The sequence below is a fragment of the Elephantulus edwardii genome, unplaced genomic scaffold, assembly GCF_000299155.1.
Source record: "Elephantulus edwardii isolate Elephantulus edwardi_28Jun2011 unplaced genomic scaffold, EleEdw1.0 scaffold00331, whole genome shotgun sequence".
In the NCBI taxonomy this organism is placed as follows: Eukaryota; Metazoa; Chordata; class Mammalia; order Macroscelidea; family Macroscelididae; genus Elephantulus; species Elephantulus edwardii.
In genome coordinates, this window is record NW_006400081.1 from 642,795 (window position 1) to 666,060 (window position 23,266).

General features: G+C 43.2%; 1 protein-coding gene across 1 annotated transcript in view; it reads right to left on the reverse strand.

The window, feature by feature from the left end:
- Positions 1–18,067, reverse strand: part of FMN2 (formin 2) — a 417,308-nt gene extending 399,241 nt beyond the window's left edge. Inside the window, exon 1 of the mRNA XM_006901560.1 lies at positions 16,564–18,067. Coding sequence (XP_006901622.1) covers positions 16,564–18,067 — 1,504 coding nt within the window. The remainder of the gene's footprint in view (positions 1–16,563) is intronic.
- Between the last annotated feature and the right edge of the window lie 5,199 nt (positions 18,068–23,266).

The following is a 23,266-nucleotide window of genomic DNA, read 5'->3' on the forward strand; positions in this document are numbered from 1 at the left end:
GGTGACTGGGGTAATCGGGATGGGTATGTCAGAGGCGGTGCATTTGGCGCAGGACAGAGCAGGGTTTAGGGCTGTTGTGCATAGGGTCGCTATGAGTTGGAAACAACTTGACGGCACATAACAACAACAACAACAACAGAATATTTAATTAAGCTCATGTGGAACCTATACTCAGATCAGGAAGCAGTCCTCAGAACAGGCAAGGAAGCACTGTATGGTTCAAAATACAGAAAGCAGTGCACAAGAATGCATTTTGTCTCCATACCTTTTCAATCTAGATGCAGAACAGTCATTCAAGAAGCTCTGCTCTATGAGGAGGAATATGGCATCACAATTAGAAGAAGAATTAACAACCTACATTATGCAGTTGACCTAAACCTGCTTGGTGAAACTTAGGAGAACTTGGAGTGCTTGCTGCAGAAGGTCAACAGACTGTTTTCTTCAAAATGAATAGAAGCTCAACATCAAGAAGACAATATTCTTACCAGTGAGCCAATTGGCAGCACCATGATAGATGAAGAGAGATTTAAGTTAACAATTTCAGCTTCCTCAGCTCCACAATCAAAACTCTCGGCAACAGCAGTTAGGAAATCAAAAGACGAATTCCACTGAGAAAATCTGCTGTCAGGGACCTCTTCATAGTACTAAATATCAACGATGTCCATCTAGAGACTAACGAGTGCCTGATCCAGGCCATGGTCTTCATGATTATTTGCTATGCATCAGAGAGCTGGGCAGTGACTAAGGATAACAGAAGAAGAATCGATGTCTTTGAGTTGTGGGCTGGAGAAGAATCTTGAACTTACAACATGGATCACCATGAGAAATGGTGCTGTCATGGAGAGATGAAACCCAAGTTTCTCCCTGAAGGCAAGGATTTTGATGCTCCATATCACATACATTGGGCATGTGGCCAGGAGGGACCAGTCCTTGGAGAAGGAGATGATGCTCAGAAGGGTGGAGGAACAGTGCAGGAGAGAAAGACTCCAGATGAGATGCATTGATACAGTAACTGGGGTAATAGGGTAGGTATGTCAGAGTCAGTGAGACTGGCTCAGAATAAGGAAACCTTCTATACATAGGGTCGCTATGAGTTGCGGGAGACACTATAGCACATAACAACAATAAAAACATTTCAAAAGTAGGGGAAAAAAAGCAATTCAAAATAGATCAATGGCCTTGGCATAGAACTTAAAACTCTGAAGATCAACAACAACAACAACAAATCAGCGCAATCTTTGGAGCCCTAAGCTATGGCCTAAATAAGAACCACAAATGTAAGTGATGCATGATCAACAGGGCATAAAGTTGATGGCTGAGGTCTCCTGAAAATTAGTGCATCAAAAGGATTCTCCAAAAGAATAAACAGAACCTACAGATAGGGGGAAAGTATTTGGCAATGGCACAGCTAACAAGAGAGTCATCTCTCTTGTCTTGAAAATCCATTGGAAAAGCTAACACCTCAACAAGAAAAGGACAACTCAATTACAAAATGGGCAAAAGAACATGAACAGGTGTTTTACCAAAGACATTCAACTAGCCAATAAACACATGAAGAAATGCTCAAGACCATCAAGGAATCACAGACACTAATTAAAACTAAAACGATGTATCATCTCCCCCCAGCAAAAGATAGGAATGCTCTACAGGAGAGTAAACATAAAATGCTGGTGATGCTGTAACAAGACTGGAACTCTCATACACCGTTGATGAGAATGTAAAATGGTGCAAATGCTATGGAAACAGTTTAGCAATTTCTTAGAAAGCTACTAAATAGAAATACCATTTCACCCAGCAACCCCACCAATAAGGTTATACCCTAAAGTAGAGCGACAACAGAAACAGATATATGCACACCCATGTTTAGTGCTCTACTATTTATAATAACAAAAATTTTGAAACAGTCCAACTGCCTGTCAAGGGACGAATGGCTAAAGAAACCATGGTATAGTCACACAATGAAGTATTATTCTTGTTGCCATGTGTCATTGAGTCCCCTGTGACATAGCAATACTAAGTACAATGGCTGTGAACCCGACCCTATTTGAGCCAGTCTCACACACACCTGAGTACAACACACCTAACCCCATGCCCCAGTTACTGTGTCAATTCATTTCATCCTGAAACTTCCTTTCCTGAGCTGTCCCTCCACCCTTCCAACCATGATGTCTTTCACCAATGACTGCCCACTACTGGCCACATACCCGAAGTATGTGAGATGGAGCTTCAAAACCCTGACTCCAGGGGAAAACTGGGTTTCACTCTCTTCACGACAGAACTATTTCTTCTGGTGGTAAACGGTATGTTCCAGACTCTTCTCCAGCACCACAATTCAATGGCATCAATTCTACCCTGTCAACCTTAGTCATTATCTAGCTCTCTGATGTATAGCAAGTAACTGCAAAGATGATGGTCTGGATTGGGCACACCTTAGTCTCTAAACTGACATCACTGATTTTAGCAGTTTGGACAGGTCCCTGACCACAGACCTCCCCAGTGCAATCTGTCTTTTGATTTTCTGATTGCTGATGCCAAGAGGGTTAATTGTGGAGCCAATCAAGCTGAAATTGCTAACAACCTAAATCTCTCTCCATCTATCTCTAGGAGTAAAACCCAAAACCTTAACATTCATAGGAAACAAACTGGGATCAAGGTTAGAAGCTCTTGTCCAAGGTATAAAGAGACTACCAAATGCAACCAGAAATGCACAATCTGAAGAGGATTTTTAACAGGGCTGTTGTTGTTGTTATGTGCAGTCGAGTAGTTTGCGACTCATAGGGATCCTATGTACAACAGCCCGAAACCCTGCTCTATCCTGTACCAATCTCATTGCCCCTGACACACCCATCCCGATTACCCCAGTCACTGAATCAATCCACCTCATAGAGGGTCTTCCCCTCCTGCACTGTCCCTCCACCCTACCAAGCATGATGTCCCTCTCTAAAGACCTGTCTCTCCTTACAACATGTCCAAAGTATGTCAGACGAAGCCCCAGAATCCTTGCCTCCAAGGAGCAGCCTGGTTTAAGCCTCTCTAGGATGAATCTGTTTAACAGGGCAGCGAGTAATAGATGTTGGAGAAGATGTGGTGAGAAAGGAACTCTTATACATTGTTGGTGGGATTATAAAATGATACAACCATTCTGGAAGGCAGTTTGGTGTGTCCTTAAAAAGCTGAACATAGAAATTCCATATGATCCAGCTATTCCACTACTTGGAATATGTTGTTGTTGTTGTTGTTGTTGTTGTTGCTGTTGTTGTTGTTGTTGTTATGTGCCGTCGAGTCACTTGTGACTCATAGTGACCCTATGTACAGCAGCCCTAAACTCTGCTCTGTCCTGTGCCAATCGCACTGCTTCTGATACACCCATCCTGATTATCCCAGTCACTGAATCAATCCATCTCATAGAGGGCCTTCCCCTCCTGTGCTGTCCCTCTACCCTACCAAGTATGATGTCCCTCTCCAATGACAAGTCCTTCCTTAAAATATTTCCAAAGTATGTAGTCGGAATATACCCTGAGAAAATGAGAACTAAGGCACAAACTGAGATTTTTACACCAATATTCATAGCAGCATTATTCATCATCGCAAAAACATGGAAACAGCCCAAATGTCTGAACACAAACGAATGGATTGAGAAATTATGGTACATTCACATAGCAGAATACTATGCAGCATGCAGGAGTAATGATTTTGAAAATTATTACCTAACTTGGGAGGGACTGGATAGTATTATGCTGAGTGAACTAACTCAGTCCCGCAAGGATAAATAGTATATACAACCATTATTGTAGAGTGAGTATAAGGATTAAAGAGGGGTGGGAGAGGTTGGAAGCAGAGGGAGGTGGATGTGCAGGGGGAGTCAGGAGATTAATATTCAGGTTGTAAAATTTGATGGGGGTGTTGAGGGAAATTGAAAGAATTTGTGCTTGAAAACAATGTATTCAAATTTTGTAAATAAACTAGTAGAAACTTTTTTTAAAAAAGGATCTCTTCTTGATCCACCATGGAGCAGCTAATTGGCCTAGCAGTGAAAATTTCTGTCTTCTATTATGTTGACCTTCAATCCATTTTGAAGTCTACAGTCCTTGACCTTCTGCAACAAATGCTCCAGTTCCTCTTCATTTTCAGTAAGCAAGTTTGGAAGAAGCCAGGACAAACAACAGGAAGTGGCGACAGCACTGTCTGCGCTGCTCCCACAGTTATTTGGGGAGGGGAAGTTGTCTGGCTTGAGCACACGGGGTCCCTTAACCCAGGAAACAGGGAGGTCCTGTGCACCCCAAGAGAGGTGAGAAGCCACTTCCAAAAGGGAACAACAGGCTTCCTCCTTGGTCACAAATATATAAGTGTTTCTCAAAATATTGTTGTGGACCAATATGGACATTTGAGAGCCAAAGGAGCAGCGAGCATCAGCAGGGTGCAGCAAGCCTTGGCAAGGTGCAGAAAGCCTCAGTGGATGCAGCATGCCTTGGTGGGGAGCAGCATGCCTTGGCAAAAAGCATCAAGCCACTGTGGGGAACAGTGAGATGCAAAGGGACTCACCTGACAATAGAAAGCAAGACAATGGGAAATTGAGAGAGGTACTTAGAGGGGGGAATCAGAGCTGATTTCTGTACAAATTGTGGAACCCCATTACCATAAGCAGAAGGGAATGGGACAGGTGGAGCTTGATTGGGGTGGCAGGTCCAGTTCTGGAGGGGAAAACCAAGACTTCCTGGTTTTCTATTCAGGTCCCTCTCACATAACCCCTCCCCCCACAGTGTGACTGTGTGTGTGTGTCTCCCCCAACCCCCACATATGTCTGCATGTATGCCCACCCTACTGCATCTTTGTGTGTGCCTGCCCAAACTTCTTCTTGAGTAGTGGCATCAGATCAAGAACCGTTTATCTTCTTAGGCACAAAAAACTCTACCACGGCAGTGCCAGGAAAGAAGTAGGCTACCTGACACCACACTCAAGACCAAACAAGGTATCATCCCCAAAATGTGACAGAGTAGCAGTGGATTTCCTGAAGCCAGAAAGTCTGAAGGAACTTTCTGGCACAGAATTTAAAAGAACAATCATTGAATATTTTAAATGGGTGAAAACAAACTTGAAGAATTAAAGGACAATGAAAGCAAAATCAGGAGGAGCTTCAAAAAAAATCCAAAACAATGCAGATAAAACAAACAAGGCATTAGAGGCTCTGGAAAAACAAGAACCATGATCCAAAATATGATGTCCAAGGTTTAAGATACTGTCAACATGAAGGGACACATGAACAGAGATGAAAAGATGGAACACAGAACAAATGAAATAGAAGATAGAACTGTCACCACTGATCTGACAGAGCAAAAAGCAGAATGAAAAATGAAGGTAAAAGAAGAAAACCTAAGAATAATGTAGGACACCATCAAGAGAAATGACATGCACATCACTGGAATCCTAGAACAGGAAGAAGCAAGTAAAGGCACCAACAAAGTTGTGGAAGAATTGCTCAAAAAAAACCTTCCCAGACATAATGAAGAAGGAGATTTGTCTTCAGCCGGGTTCAAATGGTTTTCCTGTCAAACATTCTTCTAGGTGGTATAGCACTGGTCTGTGTGTTGCTGTACAGAGGTAACTCGTGGTTGCTGTGATGCTGAACACTGTGACAGTGATGTGCCAAACGTGGTAATGGGTACCCATGGTGGACAGTGTTAGCTGGAGCTTCCCGACTAAAACAAGCCTAGAAGCAGGAGTGGCATCCACTTCTGAAATGGCTTTCCTCCAGAAACTCTATGTACGAACATTGCTCAGGCCTTTCGTTCATAGGGTCGCTATGAGTTATCTATGACTCGATGGCACCTAACAACAACAACAATGACATATTCAATAAAGGACTTATATTTAGAATTTATAAAATAATTGAGCTCCACAAGAAGATAAAGGTAAACAACCCAATTAAAAAATGGGCACAGGATATGAACAGACACTTCAGCAAAAAAGACATTCAGAAGAAATGTTCAAAATCCTTAGCTCTAAGAGAGATATAAATCAAAACAACTATGAGATATCATCTCACTCCAGTAAGAACAGGAAAATTTAACAGAACAGCCAACAACAAATGCTGGCGAGATTGTGAAGAAACTGGTACCCTTATTCACTGTTGGTGAGAGTGTAAAATACTTCAACTACTATGGAAAGCAGTATGGCACTTGCTCAAAAAGGTGGAAATGGAAATATCATTTGACCCAGCAATTCAACTACTGGGAATATACTGTAAAGAAACCAGAACTGCAACCCAAACAGATATGCTCACCCACGTTTATTGTGGCTTTGTTTACAACAGCAAAGAGCTGGAAACAATCCAAGTGCCCATTAACAAACGAATGTCTAGAGAAGCTTTGGTATATTCACACAATGCAATACTATGCTGTATTGAAAAACAAGGAACTCATGAAACACTATACAAAATGGGTGAACCTGGAAGATACTATGCTGAGTGAAATATCTCAGTCACAAAAGGACAAACACTGCATAGTGCCACTGTTGTAAAGCAGGACTGACACTGGAGTTGAGGAGAAACTAAGGGGATAAACAATATATATTGCATTGAAACAGATGAGGGAGAGTACTGTTTAGGAGGAATATATGATTAGGTATTATCATCATGACAAGTGTCCAGAATGAAGCCTGCATAGTGGAGTGGACTAGGGTGTGGAGAGGATTGTACAACAATGAAAGAATTTTTTTTTAACTTGTCAAAGAGAAAAGCAATCTGAGGTGGAGGGGTGGGCAGGGAGGAAATTGTGCAACAATGACTGAATGGAAATGCAAAATAAAACTAATTTAAAAAGATAAGTAGAAATATTCTAAAAAAGGGACAAAATCTACCAGAGATAATTCTTTTTTTAATGAAATTATTTGTGTGAAGGGGGTGGGGGGAAGCAAGTTTGTATTATTTGCATAACGCAGGTTGTTGATGAGTCTTCCTCCCTCCTGATGACACAGTCCTCCTCATAAAGTCCAGCCTCCCAAATGATCTGTATACAGATTGAAAATGTATAGAGTTAGGACACATCCCAGACTCACTCCTTTCCTGATTTTGAATCATGCCATGTTTCTTTGTTCTGTTCTGATGACTGCCTCCTGGTCCAAGTATTGGTTTCCCGTGAGCACAATCAAGTTTTCCGAGATTTCCATTCTTCTCATGGTTAGCCACAATTTGTTGTGATCAACACAGTCAAACGATTTTGCATAGTCAATGAAACACAGATAAACATTACTCTGGCACTCTTTGCTTTCAGCCAAGATCCATCTAACATCAGCAATAATTTCTCTAGTGCCACAGCCTCTTTTAAACTTTTATTTCTGGCAGTTCTCAGTCAATGTACTGTTCCAGTCAGTTCTGGATAATATTAAACCGGATTTTGCTTGTGTGTAATAGTAGTGATATTGCTTAATAATTTCCACACTCTGTCAGGTCACCTTTTTTTGGAATAGGAAAAAAAATATGGATTTCTTCCAGTCCCCCAGATTTCTAGCACAAGCTGGTATGGATGTTCAGGGCAGGACATGTTTGTTGAAATATTGCTGCAATGGGTATTCCATCAATTCCCGGAGTAGTGCTCAAAAATTGGTGAAATAAATGAGAACCCAGAAATGGACCCAGTTATCTATGGTCAACTGATATTCAATGAGGAAATAAAGTCTATCAAAATGAGAAATGAAAACCTCTTCAACAAATGGTGCTAGCAAAACTAGACCGCTACCCGCAGAAAGCTGAAACTGGATCCACATCTCACACTATACAAAAAAACCAACTGAAGGTGGATCAGAAACCTGGGAGTAAGGCAAAACCATTATGCTCATCAGAGACAAATTGGGATCAAACTTAGATGGCCTAGTCTATGGTAAAAAGAGACTGCCAACAATAGCCAGAAATGTTCAATCTGGAGAGGATAAAATTGATGAATGAGACCTTCTAACAAGTAAATCCCTATGTGAATCAAAAACTTTTTCCAATAGAGTGAAAAGAAAACCGGTTGACTGGAAAAGAATATTTGGCAATATACCATTTCAGACATGGGTCTCATATCAAAAGTTTATAGTATCCAACAGGGCCTGCACAAGAAAAAGACTGATAATTCAACTACAAAATGGGTAAAAGACATAGAATTTTCACAGAGAATGATGTTTGGATGGTCAACAGACACATGAAGAAATGCTCAAAATCACTGGCAATAAGAGAGATGTAAATCAAAATCACAAAATGATACTATCTTATTCCAGTAGCAGTGGCAAAGTTTAACAGGACAGTAAGTAATAAATGTTGGAGAGGATGTGACAAGATAGGAACTCTTACACCATTGTTAGTTGGATTGTAATTTGGTACAACCACTCTGGAAGGTAGTCTGGAATTTCCTCAAATAGCTGAACACAGAAATTCCATAGGACCCAGCTATTCCACTGCTTAAAATACACCCTGAGAAAATTAAAACTGAGGTACAAATGGAGACTTGTACACCAATGTTCACGGCAATGTTATTCACCATAGCAAGAACATGGAAATAGCCAAAATGCCCAACCACAACCAAATGGATTGAGAAATTATGGTGCATTTATATGATGGAACACTATGCAGCACATAAGAGCAATGACTTTATAAATTATTACCTAACTTGGGAGGGACTGGAGAACATTATGCTGAGTGAACTAACTCAGTTTCATAAGGACGAATATGGTATAAGACCATTATTGTAGAGCATGCATGAGGATACAAGGTGGGGAGGATGAGAGCAGGGGGTGCTGAGGATGGGTGGTTGGGGGTGGTTAATCATAGGGTCACACTGTGGGAATCCAAATACCAAACTAAATATTAATGATAAACCAAATGCTATAACAGGATATGGGGGAGGTGCAAATACACACTGGAATTCCTCCTGAGACAGGTCATAGGGATCAAGTGCTAAGGCAGACCTTCAGGCCGTTTTCACAATTCCTGGATTGTATTTGCTAACCCCTCCCTCCTGAGTTTAGCATGTTGTTTTCAACAAAAAAACTTAGCTTCATTTGCATAGAATTCTCTTTGTGATTTGCTAACTGGCAATTCTCAATAAAGTCACAGGGAAGCTAGGTTCTGTGCTTAAGTCTTTTGAGCTGTTTGCCCCCTGCCTTTAGGCTCTCTGCTTTTTCTCAGTCCTGGTGTCCCCAACTTTTTCTTTATTCTTGTCCTCAGCCAACAACATCACACAGTTTGTTGGGTAAAGGAAATGAGAAAGATCTGGTGTGAAAAACAAGGTATACAAACTTTATAAGTAAACCAGTATAAAATAAAACTTATTTTAAATTAGAAAAAAAAATTGTGAAATAAAGTTGGTGCTATTCAGACGCCACTTCCAGGACTTGAATTTTTTTTTCTTTCTTATTTTTATTAATTTTAATGAAAATATAGAGACTTTGGATTTACATTCATTCATTGTTGCACTTTTCTCCCTGTCAACCTCTTACATGCCCCACCCCCCCCCAGTATACTCTTCTCTTTGAAAAGTAAAAGAAAAGTTTCCCCATTGTTTTACAATCCCTCCCCCCAGGTCCACTCCATTATGCAGCCTTCATTCTGGACACCTGTCATGACACAAATACCTAATCATATATCGCTTTTAAACCGTTTTCTCCCTCATCTGTTTCAATGCAGTATACATTATTTATCCCATCTTTCTCAGGCTCCCCCAAGCCAACGTCCAGTCCTGTTTTACAACAGTGGCACTATGCAGTATTTGTCAGGACTTGAATTTAAACAGAGCTGATTAATGTGCTCACTCATCGTGATCACCTGGATCCACTGGAGTGGCAGCAGGTGACAAGCAGCAATGAAGAGACAGGGTGAGCTTGGATGTGATCCTTCAGCACTGTCCACCTAGCACGCACAGATGTATGGATAAGAAAAAAAGAGTTGCTGACTGTTGACCCCATGTGGGGGCTAAATCTGAATGAAGGCACCGGCCAGTCTGGGATGCAGGGAGAAGTGTGGTTGTCTGATTTTATGGCTGATGCTTATTTGGACCAAGCAACAGATGGCTGGGGTGAGTTGACCAAAACCCAGCCAACTGAAGAGAAGATGATACATGCTATGAGCTAGGGTTGGCTGCTGCAATATGACAGTTTGCTCTGTATGAGACTTTGCTTTTGGATGCAGGTGCTCTAAGTCTAAGTCTCCAAACTGAACAGAAGATTATTCAGCAAAAGGTACATGCTTGCTCCCTCAAGAGTATTGGTTGAGAGTATTGGCACGAAGCATGAAGTAGCTGACTTACACACTTTCACAAATATAAAATGATAATAATTTAAAATTTATTTTATGAATATAAAATTAACAAGATGATAAAAAACAATTTATTAAGTACTACACAACATGGACAAAACTAGAACTCATCATGTTGCATGACATAAGACCTTTCAAATAATAAGCTAAGAAATTGTTTAGACACAGATAAAACCAATTTAAGAGAGTTAACAGAGATGAAAAAATACAGCAAAGAAGAGGGTAGCAAATAAAGTTAAAAAGGAAAATTTTTGCAAAGTACATTTAAAAACATTAATAGATAGATCAAAAAACGGAGCAGGAAAAGTCAAAGCCTTGAGCTGTACAACTTTAGTATTCCCCCCCCCCACTCTACATACCATCTTACAGTGCTGACCACCAGACATGAGTAATAGGCGATGACATTCAGACTTGAATCAGTAGACGCATCTTCTATTTCTGGGACTGCCTCTGAATGAATGTGACACTGACAGCTATTTCACCTTTTTTTTCTCCATATTCCTACCAGTTACAAGGGAAGGTTAAAACTATCACCTCCTCCTCTCCCAGAAAACAACACTGATGCGAACAACATATGGAAGCAGCTACAACCACATCCATCCATCCATAAAACACAAACTAAGTGGTGTCCATATTAAAGCATGTCACTCTGCATTTTAATTTTGCACCATACCATAAAAATTTCTTCCTAGAGAGGTCAACAAAAGCCAGGTGCTGCATGAATAAGACTCCAATGTCAAATTCATAAATATTCAGCAAATTCAAATTTGGGTCAAAGTCATATGCAGGGTCCACAAATAGAATTAAAAAGCTATTTCAACCTATGAAGGGGCCTGTATTGTTTCAGGGCTCTTATATACCCTTCTTGCACATAGCGTTCTCTCCCCCTCATAGGATAAGTTACTGGAGTCTCCATAGGTCACTGTTGCTCATCACAGTGGGCTGATATCTGCATGTCTCTGGAGCACAGTAATTACTAGCTGTCTGCCTCTTTACTCAATGAGTTCATGATCTCTGTGACAAATTTGGTGGGACAACATGGCTACCAGATATAAAGAAATACATACATTAAAATCCAGTGACCCCCACCTCACAGCAACCCAACAGTTCCCATGGCTCTTACAGCTGTAATCTTAATGTAAGGAGGCTATCACATCTTTCACTTGTGGAGCAGATGGTGATGTCAAACTGGTAACCTTATGCTCAGTAGCTTTTTCACTTATACCATCAGGAATCTTTATATATAGATGGACTCTACAGAGAGCGAGAAAGCTAGACAGAAGGAGAGGAAGATGCTCAGCCAGAAAGAATGGCACAGTGACTGCAGCAATGGACTGTGTCAAAGCTGGTGACACAATGAGTGCATCAGAGGTGGTAAGAATAGTACATGATAGGACACGGTGCCTATCTGTTGTTAATAGGGTTGCTCTGGGTCATAATCCACTGTACAGCACCTGACAACAGCAGTTAGACATACAGGAGCTCTGGTGGCTTAGTGGGAAGGAGTTGCACTGCCAGCCAAAACACACATGGTTTGAATCCACCAGCTGCTCCATGAAATCTCCTCAAGTGCAATGGGAAGCCTCTGAAAACCCTCTCGAGGGTCAGCTATGAGTTAGTTCTCACTCAACAGCACATAACAGCACACAGGTATACAGAAACATAGGTACGGATGTTTAAAAAATAAATTCATGGACTTACAAAGTCCTGTGTTATTAATTAATGATTAAAACAATTCTTAATATAAGTGAGTGACAAGCTTAATTATGGTACAAGTGAATAATTGTCTTAGTTATGGTGAGTTTAGGTTTTGTTTGAATTCTATCCCCTCAAAAAAATTAACATCAGGGAGAGAAGTGCAGCAATGAATGAATGGAAATCCAAAATCTCTGTAAATGTTCATTAAAATTATTTTTTAAAATATTAAAATAAAATTTTAAAAAACCAAAACAAAAAAATTAACATGTAAATGTTTGCCTAAATATAAAGTATTACTCACCAAAATTACTTCAATAACTTTATAATCTTTTAGCATCAAAAAAATCCTTTTCTTTTTGCCTTTATAAAATCTAGTATGTAAGAAGGCTGTGTTATTATTCCTGTGGAGTTGTTCTTTCTAACTTAATTGATGAAAAATAAGGGTCATTATGTTACTATTTTGTGCCATCAATCAGATCAGACTCATAGCTGACCTTCCTGCCAGAGATGTGTCCTATCTCCATACCTTTTCAACCTGTATGCAGAGCAGATTATCCGAGAGGCTGGGCTCTATGAGGAGAAACGTGGCATTAGGATTGGTGGACGATCTATCAACAATCTGCGTTATGCAGATGACACAACTTTGCTCGCTGAAACTGACGAGGACCTCATGCACTTACTACAGAGGGTCAAGGACTGCAGCCTTCAATATGGACTGAGGCTCAATGTCCAGAAGACAAAAATTCTCACCACCGGACCAATTGGTAGCATCAGGATGGATGGCGAAGAGATTGAGAGTGTTCACAGCTTCAGTTTGCTCAGCTCCACGGTCAACACTCTTGGCACCAGTAGCCAGAAATCAAAAAACGTATTGCAAAGGGAAAGTCTGCAGTTAGGGACCTCTCTAAAGTACTCAAGAGCAACAGTGTCTCTCTGGAGACTAAGGTGTGCCTGATACAGGCCATGGTTATGCATCAGAGAGCATCACTTGTTATGCATCAGAGAGCTGGACAATGACTAGGGAGGATAGAAGGAGAACTGACTCCTTTGAGTTGTGGTGCTGGAGAAGAGTACTGAATGTACCATGGACTGCCAAGAAAACAGATTCATCCTAGAGAGGGTTAAACCAGGCTGCTCCTTGGAGGCAAGGATTCTGGGGCTTCGCCTGACATACTTTGGACATGTTGTAAGGAGAGACAGGTCTTTAGAGAGGGACATCATGCTGGGTACAGTAGAGGGACAGCGCAGGAGGGGAAGACCCTCTATGAGGTGGATTGATTCAGTGACTGGGGTAATCGGGATGGGTGTGTCAGAGGCAATGAGATTGGCACAGGATAGAGCACGGTTTAGGGCTGTTGTGCATAGGGTCACTACGAGTTGCAAACGACTCGACGGGCACATAAAAACAACAACAACATAAATTGCGTGGGAGGAGAATGCCTGTCTTTCTCCTATGGAGCAGTTGGTGGATTCAAACTGGCTTCACTTGTGTTGGCATTGCAACATATGTTAAATCCACTGCCTATGAGTCAATTCCCACTTCATGGTGACACTCATCAGATTTCCAAGGCGGTAAATCTTTATGGAATGAAACTGCCTAACTTTCTTCTTCAGGGAAGGGGTGAAATTGAACCATTGTTCTTTATAGCTTAACAATGAGCTATTATACACTGGATCATCAGAGCAGCTTTAAAAGTTGGTGGTTTTTTTTGTTTTGTTTTTGTTTTTAAATGATAAGAGCATGGAGACAAAGAATGGGAGAAGTAGTGGTCCACTGGTAGAATTTGTCTTCCCTGAAGAAGATCTGGGTTTGATTGGCCAGTAGAACTCCTTCACAGCCACCACCAATACATCAGTGGAAAGCTGTCACTGGCTGTGATCCCAAATAGGTGTCTGAGAAGTTTCCAGAATAAAATAAAAAGAAATGCCTGGATGCCTACTTGTGAAAACCAGGCCACAAAACACAGTGGTGGATCACAATGGTCCAATCATCACCCATTCAGGCAAGGGACTAGGAAGGGTATTCAGTTTCACATTTTCATGAACTGGGGAACAACTCAAAGCAGAACAAAACTCTTAAATATAAGATTCTATAAATATAAAATAGCCTGTTGATTAAAATAAAAGCAGCTGCTACAACACTAATAATATTTATCCAAATCTAGTGGAGGAGTGCTTTGCACTGTTAGCCCAAAAGCCATGCCTGTCTGGCAGTTCAAATCAACCAGCTGCTCTGTGAAAGAAAAGATGGAAAATCTCTTCCCATGGAATTTTCAGCCTTGGAAACTCGTTAGAGGGGCAGCTCTGAGTTGGTTTTGACTCAAGAGCAATGAGGAGTTAAGTAGTGATCTTCATATACGAAACTACCAAATAGAACACCCACTCATTTATTCACCAATCATCTAACTGACTGCAGCTCATAGTAACCCTCCACCGTGTTTCCAATGCAGAAAGTTGTAATGAGAGGCGACTGTCCTTCTTTCCCCATGTGGCTGCTCGTAGATTTGAACTACTAGATACATGAGACCTTTGGGTTAACAGTAAAACTTTCTACACATTAAAAACCAAAGCTAAATATAAAAAAAAAAAAGCACCAGAGCTCCCTAACTAGAACACAAAACTTTCTAATTGTATTTGAACATTTTAATCAAATATTTATCACAAACCTATTATTCACCAGATACATTATTTACTTAAACCCCCCCCCCCATTACCTTCTTGACCTTTGGTGACCTAGTGGTAAGGAATTGTGCTGCCAACACTAAGATATGTGGTTTGAGTCTACCAACTGCTCATCTGGAGAAAGATGGCAAATCTCCTCCTGCGTAATTTAAAAAGCCCTGAAACTTAGTGGAGATTCAGCTATGTGTCAGTTCTGATTTGATCACAATCAACAACAAAATTACATTCTGGTGGCCTAGTGGCAAAAAAGCTGCAGTGCAATCTGGAAGGCACAGGGTTCAAGGCTACCAGCAGCTCCAGAGGAAAAGGATGGACAATCTTCTCCCGAGTGATTTACTGCCTCTGAAAACCCACTGGAGGTCAGCTACAGGTCAGATTCAACTCTATGGTACACAACAACAATTAAGGACAGAACTTTTAAGTAAATATGAAACAAATGGCCACTTTACCAATGCAAAATTAAGGTAAGGCCTTGTAGATTGAATAGGTTCATCATGGTACTTGACATTCACATGCCGTATAAGTGGCCATAGCTAACCCAGAGAGGGGTTAGCTGGACCATGATGAGAACTCTTGGTCTCACCTTCACTATCTCCAAATACACTCTGATGAACCACACCATGACAACAAAAAATGACACCCTACTACTCCATTTCACTGTCCAACTTTCAGATGCATAGCAAGTGACTGAAAAGATGATAACTTGAATCAGGTGCACCTTCGTCTTCAAATGGACATCTTTGCTCTTCAGCACTTTGGAGAGGTCGCCGACAGACCCTCAGTGAGATAGACTGACACCGTGACTATTGGTGGGCTTGTCGGAGATGATGAGGATGGCACAGAATAGGGCAGGTTTCCGACCTGTTCATAGGGTTGCTATGAGTTGTAGTGCTGTGAGTTGTAGTGGACTTGACGGCACTTAACAACTATTCCACTTCAGTATTTATAAGCTTGTTTTTGCTGCTGTTAAGCAGCTTGGAGTCAGAGTTGACTCATAGCTGACCCTCCAGTGGGTTTTCAGAGTTGTAAAGCAAATAGAAGGAGCCTGCTTTCTCTTGCTCCTGTAGAGAAACTAATGGATTCAAACCATGAGAGTTTAGAATGGCTATGCAACTCCTTACCAATAAGCCACCAGAACTCCCGATAAAATTTCTAGTAACATGAATTAATTTGCTTGCATCACCAAGCCAACTCAACTTAACGCATTACCATTGGGTTGGGCTTGCAAGCAAATCATATTTGCTTCTCTAGCAGGTCTTTCAAGGGTGTAAATCTCAAGGGAGGACACTGCCCATCTCTGTCTGGAGAGTAGTACTGGTGGATTTTAATCACTCACCTTTGAGTTTGCAGGTCAACTCCCCAAGAACTACACCACCAGAACTCCGTCACCAAGTAGAAGTGACGATATAGATCATTAAGTAAGCATAACCAGACTGCAGTGAGTCGAAAACTACCTACTACACATATTCATGTACAGAAATACATGTATCTACATTGCTTGGTCAGAGATGGCCTTTTGATAACACTAGAGCTTTGTGAAAGGACCATGAACAATTGCTTGTCTTAAAGCTGTTGGGTTATGTGAAAAAAAAAATGAAAGCTTAGATAAGAAGGGGGAAATCTTGGAGGGCCCAGTGCACGTAAGGAACAGCAGATATGCTGGAGAAATGCAGTATTTGAGGCACTGGACAGAGAACACCCCTTTCTAGAGATGACTTTGGACAGAGGTATTTTATTAACATGTAAAAACCAGCAAGCATGGCCAAAACATTTCAGCAGCCCAGTAATGGGTCGCCATGGAGAAGGCGTCCTGGAAGCCAGGGCAAGCGGGCGACAAGGACAGGGCGCTGATTGGCAGATGACCGCGATCCTCAGGCCAGGAAGCAGGGCGCACTCACCTGTGAATACGTTCTGGAAGCCGTCCACAGCCGTCTGCGCCCCAACCTTACTGAGCAGCTCGGCGGACCCCCGGGCCACGCCGTCTGCGGCCGCCCTACGCTCCAGCAGGTCCGCGGAGCCGCCTACTCCGGGCTCGCGGGAATCCAGCTCCTCAGTCCAGTCCGCTGAACGGCTGAGGCCGGAGCCCGGACCCCCGTCGGCGCGCTGCGTCTTGGCGAGAGCAGACCTGGGCCCTCGGCTCAGAGGGGGTTCAGGGCGCCGCTGGATCCGGGGGCTCTGGCTTGGGGACGGCGCCGGGGAGTGGTTGGGCGAGCTGAGCTGTCGGGTGGTGGTCTTGATGTAGCAGGGGGTGGCCAGCGGATAGGGCTTGAAGCAGCGCGGGCTCGGGGCCGGGCTTCCCGGGAGGGAGACGGCGGTGGGTGTCACGGGCCCACTCGCCCTCTCCTCAGGCTCCTTCTCCGGCCTCGGCGTGGCCTCCCGGAGCCCGTGGCCCCAGTCCTCTCCGGGGGAGCCTCGGGGAGCATCCTCAAAGGCATCCTCCTCCTCCTCCTCGGTGTCCTCGGCCTCCAGCGTCGCAGCTCCGGCCGCGCCCTCCGCCGCGCGGGGCCCGGGGAAGGCGAAGGCCGGGGTCTGGGCCTCGGGAACCGAGGGCGCTTCAGAGTCCAAGCGGCCAGTGGGGGCCGGTGGAGGCTCATCCCCCAGGGACTCGGTGCCCCGGCTCCCGGGGAGGTGGACGAGCGCGGGTAGAGTCTGCTCGGGGGCTGGGCAGCCAGTGGTTTCACCAGCCCCGCTCGGCCCCAGCAGGAACCGATCGAGGCCCAGGAAGGCCCCAGGCGGCGAGGAGGCAACCGGGGGCGCTGCGGTATCCCCCGCGCCCTGCAGGAGCTGCTGCTGCTGCAGGCGGATCGCCTGCTGGATGTCGGACAGCAGATCTTCCTGCTCCGCGGCCGAGTGGAAGCTGTAGATGTCCGTGTCCGAGCCCGAGCTGGTCCTTTGTCCATCCTGCGCCCCTGCAGCAGTCTCCAAATCCACGACCGCCGCCTGGACACCAATGCCAGCGTCGGTGGGGCCAGGACTCCGCGGACGGGTCACCTGGAAAGGGTCCGCACACTCGGTGTCCGAAAGGCCCGTCTCGTCCGCCGAGAGGCTGAGATCAGGGGTCTTGGTGACTAGCGAGTGAGCGCTGTCCAGCTCCCCGCTCTGCAGGGCCTGCGCGTCCAGAGCGTCCTCGCGGGAGCCCCCAGAGCCCTTCGTCTTGGACTGGTTCTTCCTGATCCGCAGGTTGGAGAAGACCGAGGCTCTGGAGTCCGACTTGCTCTTCTTCTTGCCAGGCTCCGTGCTTCCCCCCGCGCCCTTGCCATGTTTGCCAGGCGTCCTCTTGCCTGCGCTCCCCTTCTTTGTGCCATCCACGTCCCTGGGCCCGAGCGCATCCTCACCGCCGCCGCCGCCTTCGTGCGACGCATCCCCGGCGCTCCTCTTGAGCTTCCCTTCTTGATTCCCCATCGTGCGCGCCGAGGGTTGCACCCGTCAGGCCATGCCAGCCCCTGGAGGACCCCGGCCGGGCAGGCGGAGGCTCCCGGGCGGGTCCGGGAGCACAGCTGGCCGCCGCTGGTAGAGTTCAATGCGCGCTGGACGGTCCGGGTCGCCAGCGCCCCGGGAAAGCGGCTCCTGCGCGGCGTGCGCTGCGGCGCTGCACCGGGCCCGCGCGGGAGGACGTGCTGCGCGTAGAGGCCAGCTCCCGCCAATGACCGCGCCGGACGCAGGCCTGGCCCCGCCCCGCTGGCCCCAGCTCCGCCCCTGCCTGCCGCCGAAGGCAAGCCCGGGAAAGCGCTCGGCTGCGAGGGGATCGTGCTTCATCCAGGGTACCCTGCATTGTCCTTTGCCGCGCCAAGATGCATGCAGCTTCACGGCTTCCGGGCCTGGGACGGGAAGCCAGACAGAAAAAGAAGAGTATCTAAAACGAGGAAAACCTGCAGCCAGATTCCTCCTCATAGGTGTCCTGGTGGCTAGTCCACAGGACGCTGTGCTAGTCACCCAAAGGCTGAGCCTCTCTGGGGGTTCGAATCCACCAGCTGCTCTGCAGGAGGAAGATGGACAAAGTCCTTCTGTGCGATTTACAGCCCCCCGAAAACCCTCTTCAGGGTCAGGTAGGCGTCAGCTGTGACTCCATTGCAATTAGATAGTGTCATAAACACACAGGCACAAATCTGCCTGCAGAAATAGGACTCTGGTAAATTTTTGCGGATGGATGAATTGTTTAACAATTGGTCATCTTCTTGAACGCGGCTATTGTGCTCGAGCACAGGATTTGGAAGAGGTCTCCATGCAAACCTTAAGTTTTTCAAAAGTTCATCTTTCAAACTTTTTTTTTTGTCAACAAAATAAAAAAGGAGTGTTGAGGGAAATTGAAAACAGTAGGAGACGAGTTGATTTAAATGTTAATCTTCAAACTGGGTGTTTATCATGTAAATCAAACATCATCTGTATTCAAAAAGGATGCTTAGCCTATTACTCCCAGCAGGTCAAACTCATTCATATTAAACAGTCACTATTGTTGCCGCCTTTAAAAACAAAAGGAAACAAAACATTCTTGGTACAAACACATGGAAGCAGATGTTACATTACAAACTACCTATTTTCCAAGAAAAAACCTTCAGGTAAAAATTTTCTTTCGCTTTCGGTATAAGTTTGCATCTATAGCAGAGTTATCTTGATATTAAGCTTCAATATTAATCTTTTCCTCACTGTAAATTTTGTCATCCGTTTAATTACAAAAAGTAGGTGTATTTGAAAAGTGTTTTCACACATTCTTCATAGACTGGTATTAATCAATAAGTGTTACAAATACTTAAAAAAGAAATTCATTGTTTCCTTAATATTAAGAAATAGTTATCCAATATGATAGTCATTTTAAAGTAAACCTCCAAAGAGGAAAAACTATTATATATGATTCGGTGTAATTGCTGAAAGTTATGATCTGATTTTTCTTTGCATGTCATGAACCTATATTTTAAACCTTCCTCTGTAACTGTCTTTATGTTCAAGGATAAAGAAGGGGGCAGGGCGGGAAAGGTCAATCCCCTAAGCCTTTCCTCTAAAAGCATTATAGAACCAGGTTTAACCCCGTCATCAAATGATATTCTTATGAAGTAGATTATAACTTAAGACAGCTGGCCAGTTAGGTGGCCCTTTCCAGTGATTGATTTAAAGAAATCTGTTTTAATAACTTTGCCAGGATAATATCTGAAGCTCTGAGCGGTCCTGGAATATTTGGAAAGCCTTTGTTTTGCCTCTTTGACAGGTTGCTGTCTTGTAGAATCTAAAAAGCCTGTATATAAAATGAAACTGCCCATTTTCTAACTATAGATGTGATAAGTAAAGCTAGACTGGAAACACTAAACAGCACTGAACTCAATTTTGTAATGTTTGTTCACACGGTTGGACTAAGCATGTTGGTCTGTCTCCACAGCTTACTTTCCCTAAGGCAAAGGCCACACGCCTATACACGATCCATCCACCCGTGGCCCGGGAGAGAGTGATGGGTGGTCTCTTCCTATGCACTTTACAGCCTTGGAAACCCAAGATCATGAAATGGTTCTGACTCGAAAGCAGTGAAAATAAGAATGGATGAACACATGGATAGATATGAGAAAAGCACTATAGAAGAAGAAAAATAAAGTAGGAGGCCTTACATTTCCTGCCCTCAAAACAGAAATCAGAACAGCTCAGTACTGGTAGGCACAATGACAGGTGCAAAGACCAATGGAGAGCCCTGAAATAAACCCATCTACCTGAGACAGAGTCAGATCTCAGAGAAGATGCCTGGGTTGGCCAGAAGGGAAGTACCAGATAGATGTGTGCTCCCAATAAAGCAAAGCTGGAAGCTATTGCAGTGAACACTCAGTTCCTGTTAAATTGCTCCGGAGGCAGAATCTGCTTAAACAGATTCTGTAAGCATGCGCAGTGCACCATGCTCTACCTGCAGTATGACCTTCCTCTAGAGACAGCAGAGAGCCTTCTGCTGGTACAGGACAGAAACCAGTGTCCCCTGAGACTGCACGTGTACATCATTCCATGATAAGCATTGCTCACTGGCCCAGAATACACACATCTCATTTTCATAACCCCGCCGACACAGACCAGTACCTGGAAAACTCCATCTCTCCCCATACAAGGGTTAAATATGTAAAGGTTTATTAGCGTTAAGAAATGTATGAAGTCCTGTCACTCTGCCCCTACACCTCCAGAAATGATGGCTGCAGCCCCTTCTTATTTTTCCTCCCAAGCCCTTTATCTCTAAGACACTTTGTCTACCCAAAACACAATGCCTTTTCTGGATTATTTTTGGCAAGAATACTGAAATCCGAAAGGTGCCCCTATCCTGGACAGCTGATTTTCAACAAAGAGATGGAATCCATTGAAGTAGGGGAAAGACAGGTCCTTTAACAAATGGTGCTGGCAGAACTGCAGAAAATTGAAACCAGATTCACACCTCACATTTTAAAAATATCAAAGATGGATCAAGGATCTAGGTGAAAAGTCTAAAACTAGGTCGTATAGCCCTGGTGTGTCCACTTTCCATACAGAGGTAACCTGTGGTGGCTGTGAAGCTGAACACTGTGACACTGATGTGTCAAATGTGATAATGGTTACCCGTGATGGACAGTGTTTGGTGGAGCTCCCTGATTAAAACAAGCTTGGAAGCAGGAGTGGCTTCTGTAAACAGCTGCCTCCAGAAACCCTATGAACCTGGAGAAAGGATGAAAGTCACACACGGAAGTGTCAAGGACTTTCGTTCATAGAGTCGCTATGAGTCGCCTACAACTCTACGGAACTTTGCAACAACAACAAAGAGTTAGGTGTGAAATCTAAAACTATAAAGGCTATTAAAGGGAAAATGGAGGTTGTGAGATGGTGCAGGATAGAGCAAGGTTTAGATCTGTGGTTCATAGAGTCAGTATGAGTCATAGTTGACTGGATGGCACCCAACAATAATCTAAGGCATAAATATACTATCAAATATGATTGAAAATGTATAATTAACTAGAAGGAAAACTACATGATAAGGAACTCTTAAGAAATAAATTCTTATGTGCATCCAAAGACTTTTGCAAAAGAAAACGTATAGATTAGGAAGATATATTTGACAGTTACATACCTGATAAGGTCCTAATCTCTAAAATTTATTAAAAAAATGCCAACAATTCAGCAAGAAATATAAAACCCAATAGGGGCAAATGACATTCAAATGGCCAGCACATTTATAAAGAGATGCTCTCAATCATCAGCTATCAGAGAGATGCAAATCAAAACAACAATGAAATACATACCATTTAACCCCAGCAACAGTAGCAAAATTCAATAAGACACAAGATAGCAAACAACAAATGCTGGCAAGGATTTACTGAAGTAATTAGAACTCTCAGAGACTGCTGGTGGGGATGTAAAATGGTGCAGCCACTATGGAAAACAGTTTGATGCTTTCTTAAAAAGTTGACAACAGAAATGCCATTTCATCCAGCAAGTCAACTTGTTCATGTTTGATCATGTCAGAACTAATTCATAGTTGTCCTTCCAGCATGTTTTCAGGGGCTGTAAATCTCATGGGAGATGATAGCCCATCTTTCTTTGGCAAAGCAGCTGGTGGATCCGAATCACTTGCCTTTGGGGTTGTCAGCACAACTGCTTACCACTCGACCACCAGCACTCCCTAGCAGTCCCCTTTGTTGCTCTTATTGTGTACCTTTGAGTCAGATCTGGCACATAGCTGACTCTCCAACAGGTTTTCAGAGGCAGTAAGTCACACAAGAGAGGAATTGCTCATCTTTCTCCCATGGAACAGCTTTTGAATTTGAACAAATGGCTTTGAGTTGGCAGTGCAGATCCTTACTAGGAGGCTACCACAGCTCCCTTGCAACCACACTACTGGGTAAATATCGCAAAGAACTAACTAGCAGCTGTAACACAAACTGAAATAATAACAATCACATTTATGGCAGCATTAGTCACAACAACAAAGAATTGGAAACAACAGAAGTATCCATCAATGTACTAATTAATTAAAATTAATATTATGAAACAAAATGTGTACGAAGGATTGAAGGACAAATAATATATTTATAAACATTCATTCAAATGGAAAAAATAAATTAGTAGTGTAGTACAATTATTGATTATGTAATATAGGTGGTTGTGTAAAATGTTTTCAATTCTGTATGTTTGAAACTTTTCCTGCTAAAATGTTGCTGAAAAGAAAGCTAGATAATTTATGAATTCCCTAGCCTTTAAAAAAATAATTCAAATCCTATAACAAGTGTGATTAACTAAATGGTTTTACTTTTAGGTGAATCTTGCAAATTGTTGACCAATTCTTCAAAGCCCCGAATGTAGCTGAACTTTCCTCTGCATTCTCAACATTACCTGAATTTCCACTTTTTAGTATTATGTCACTTAATCATGATTAAGCAAAACCTATAGCTACATCAATACACTGTTGTCCAAACAGAACAACAGGACATTGTTTAAAATCAGGAAAGTTGTGCATTAGGGTTGCATCTTTTTTCCGTACCTATTTAATCCGTATGCTGAAAAAATTGTTAGAGAAACTCGATTATATGAGGAAGAGTGTGATATCATCAGTAACTTGGAATATTCAGATGACTCAGTCTTACTTGCTGAAAGTAAAGAAGGCTTGAAGTACTC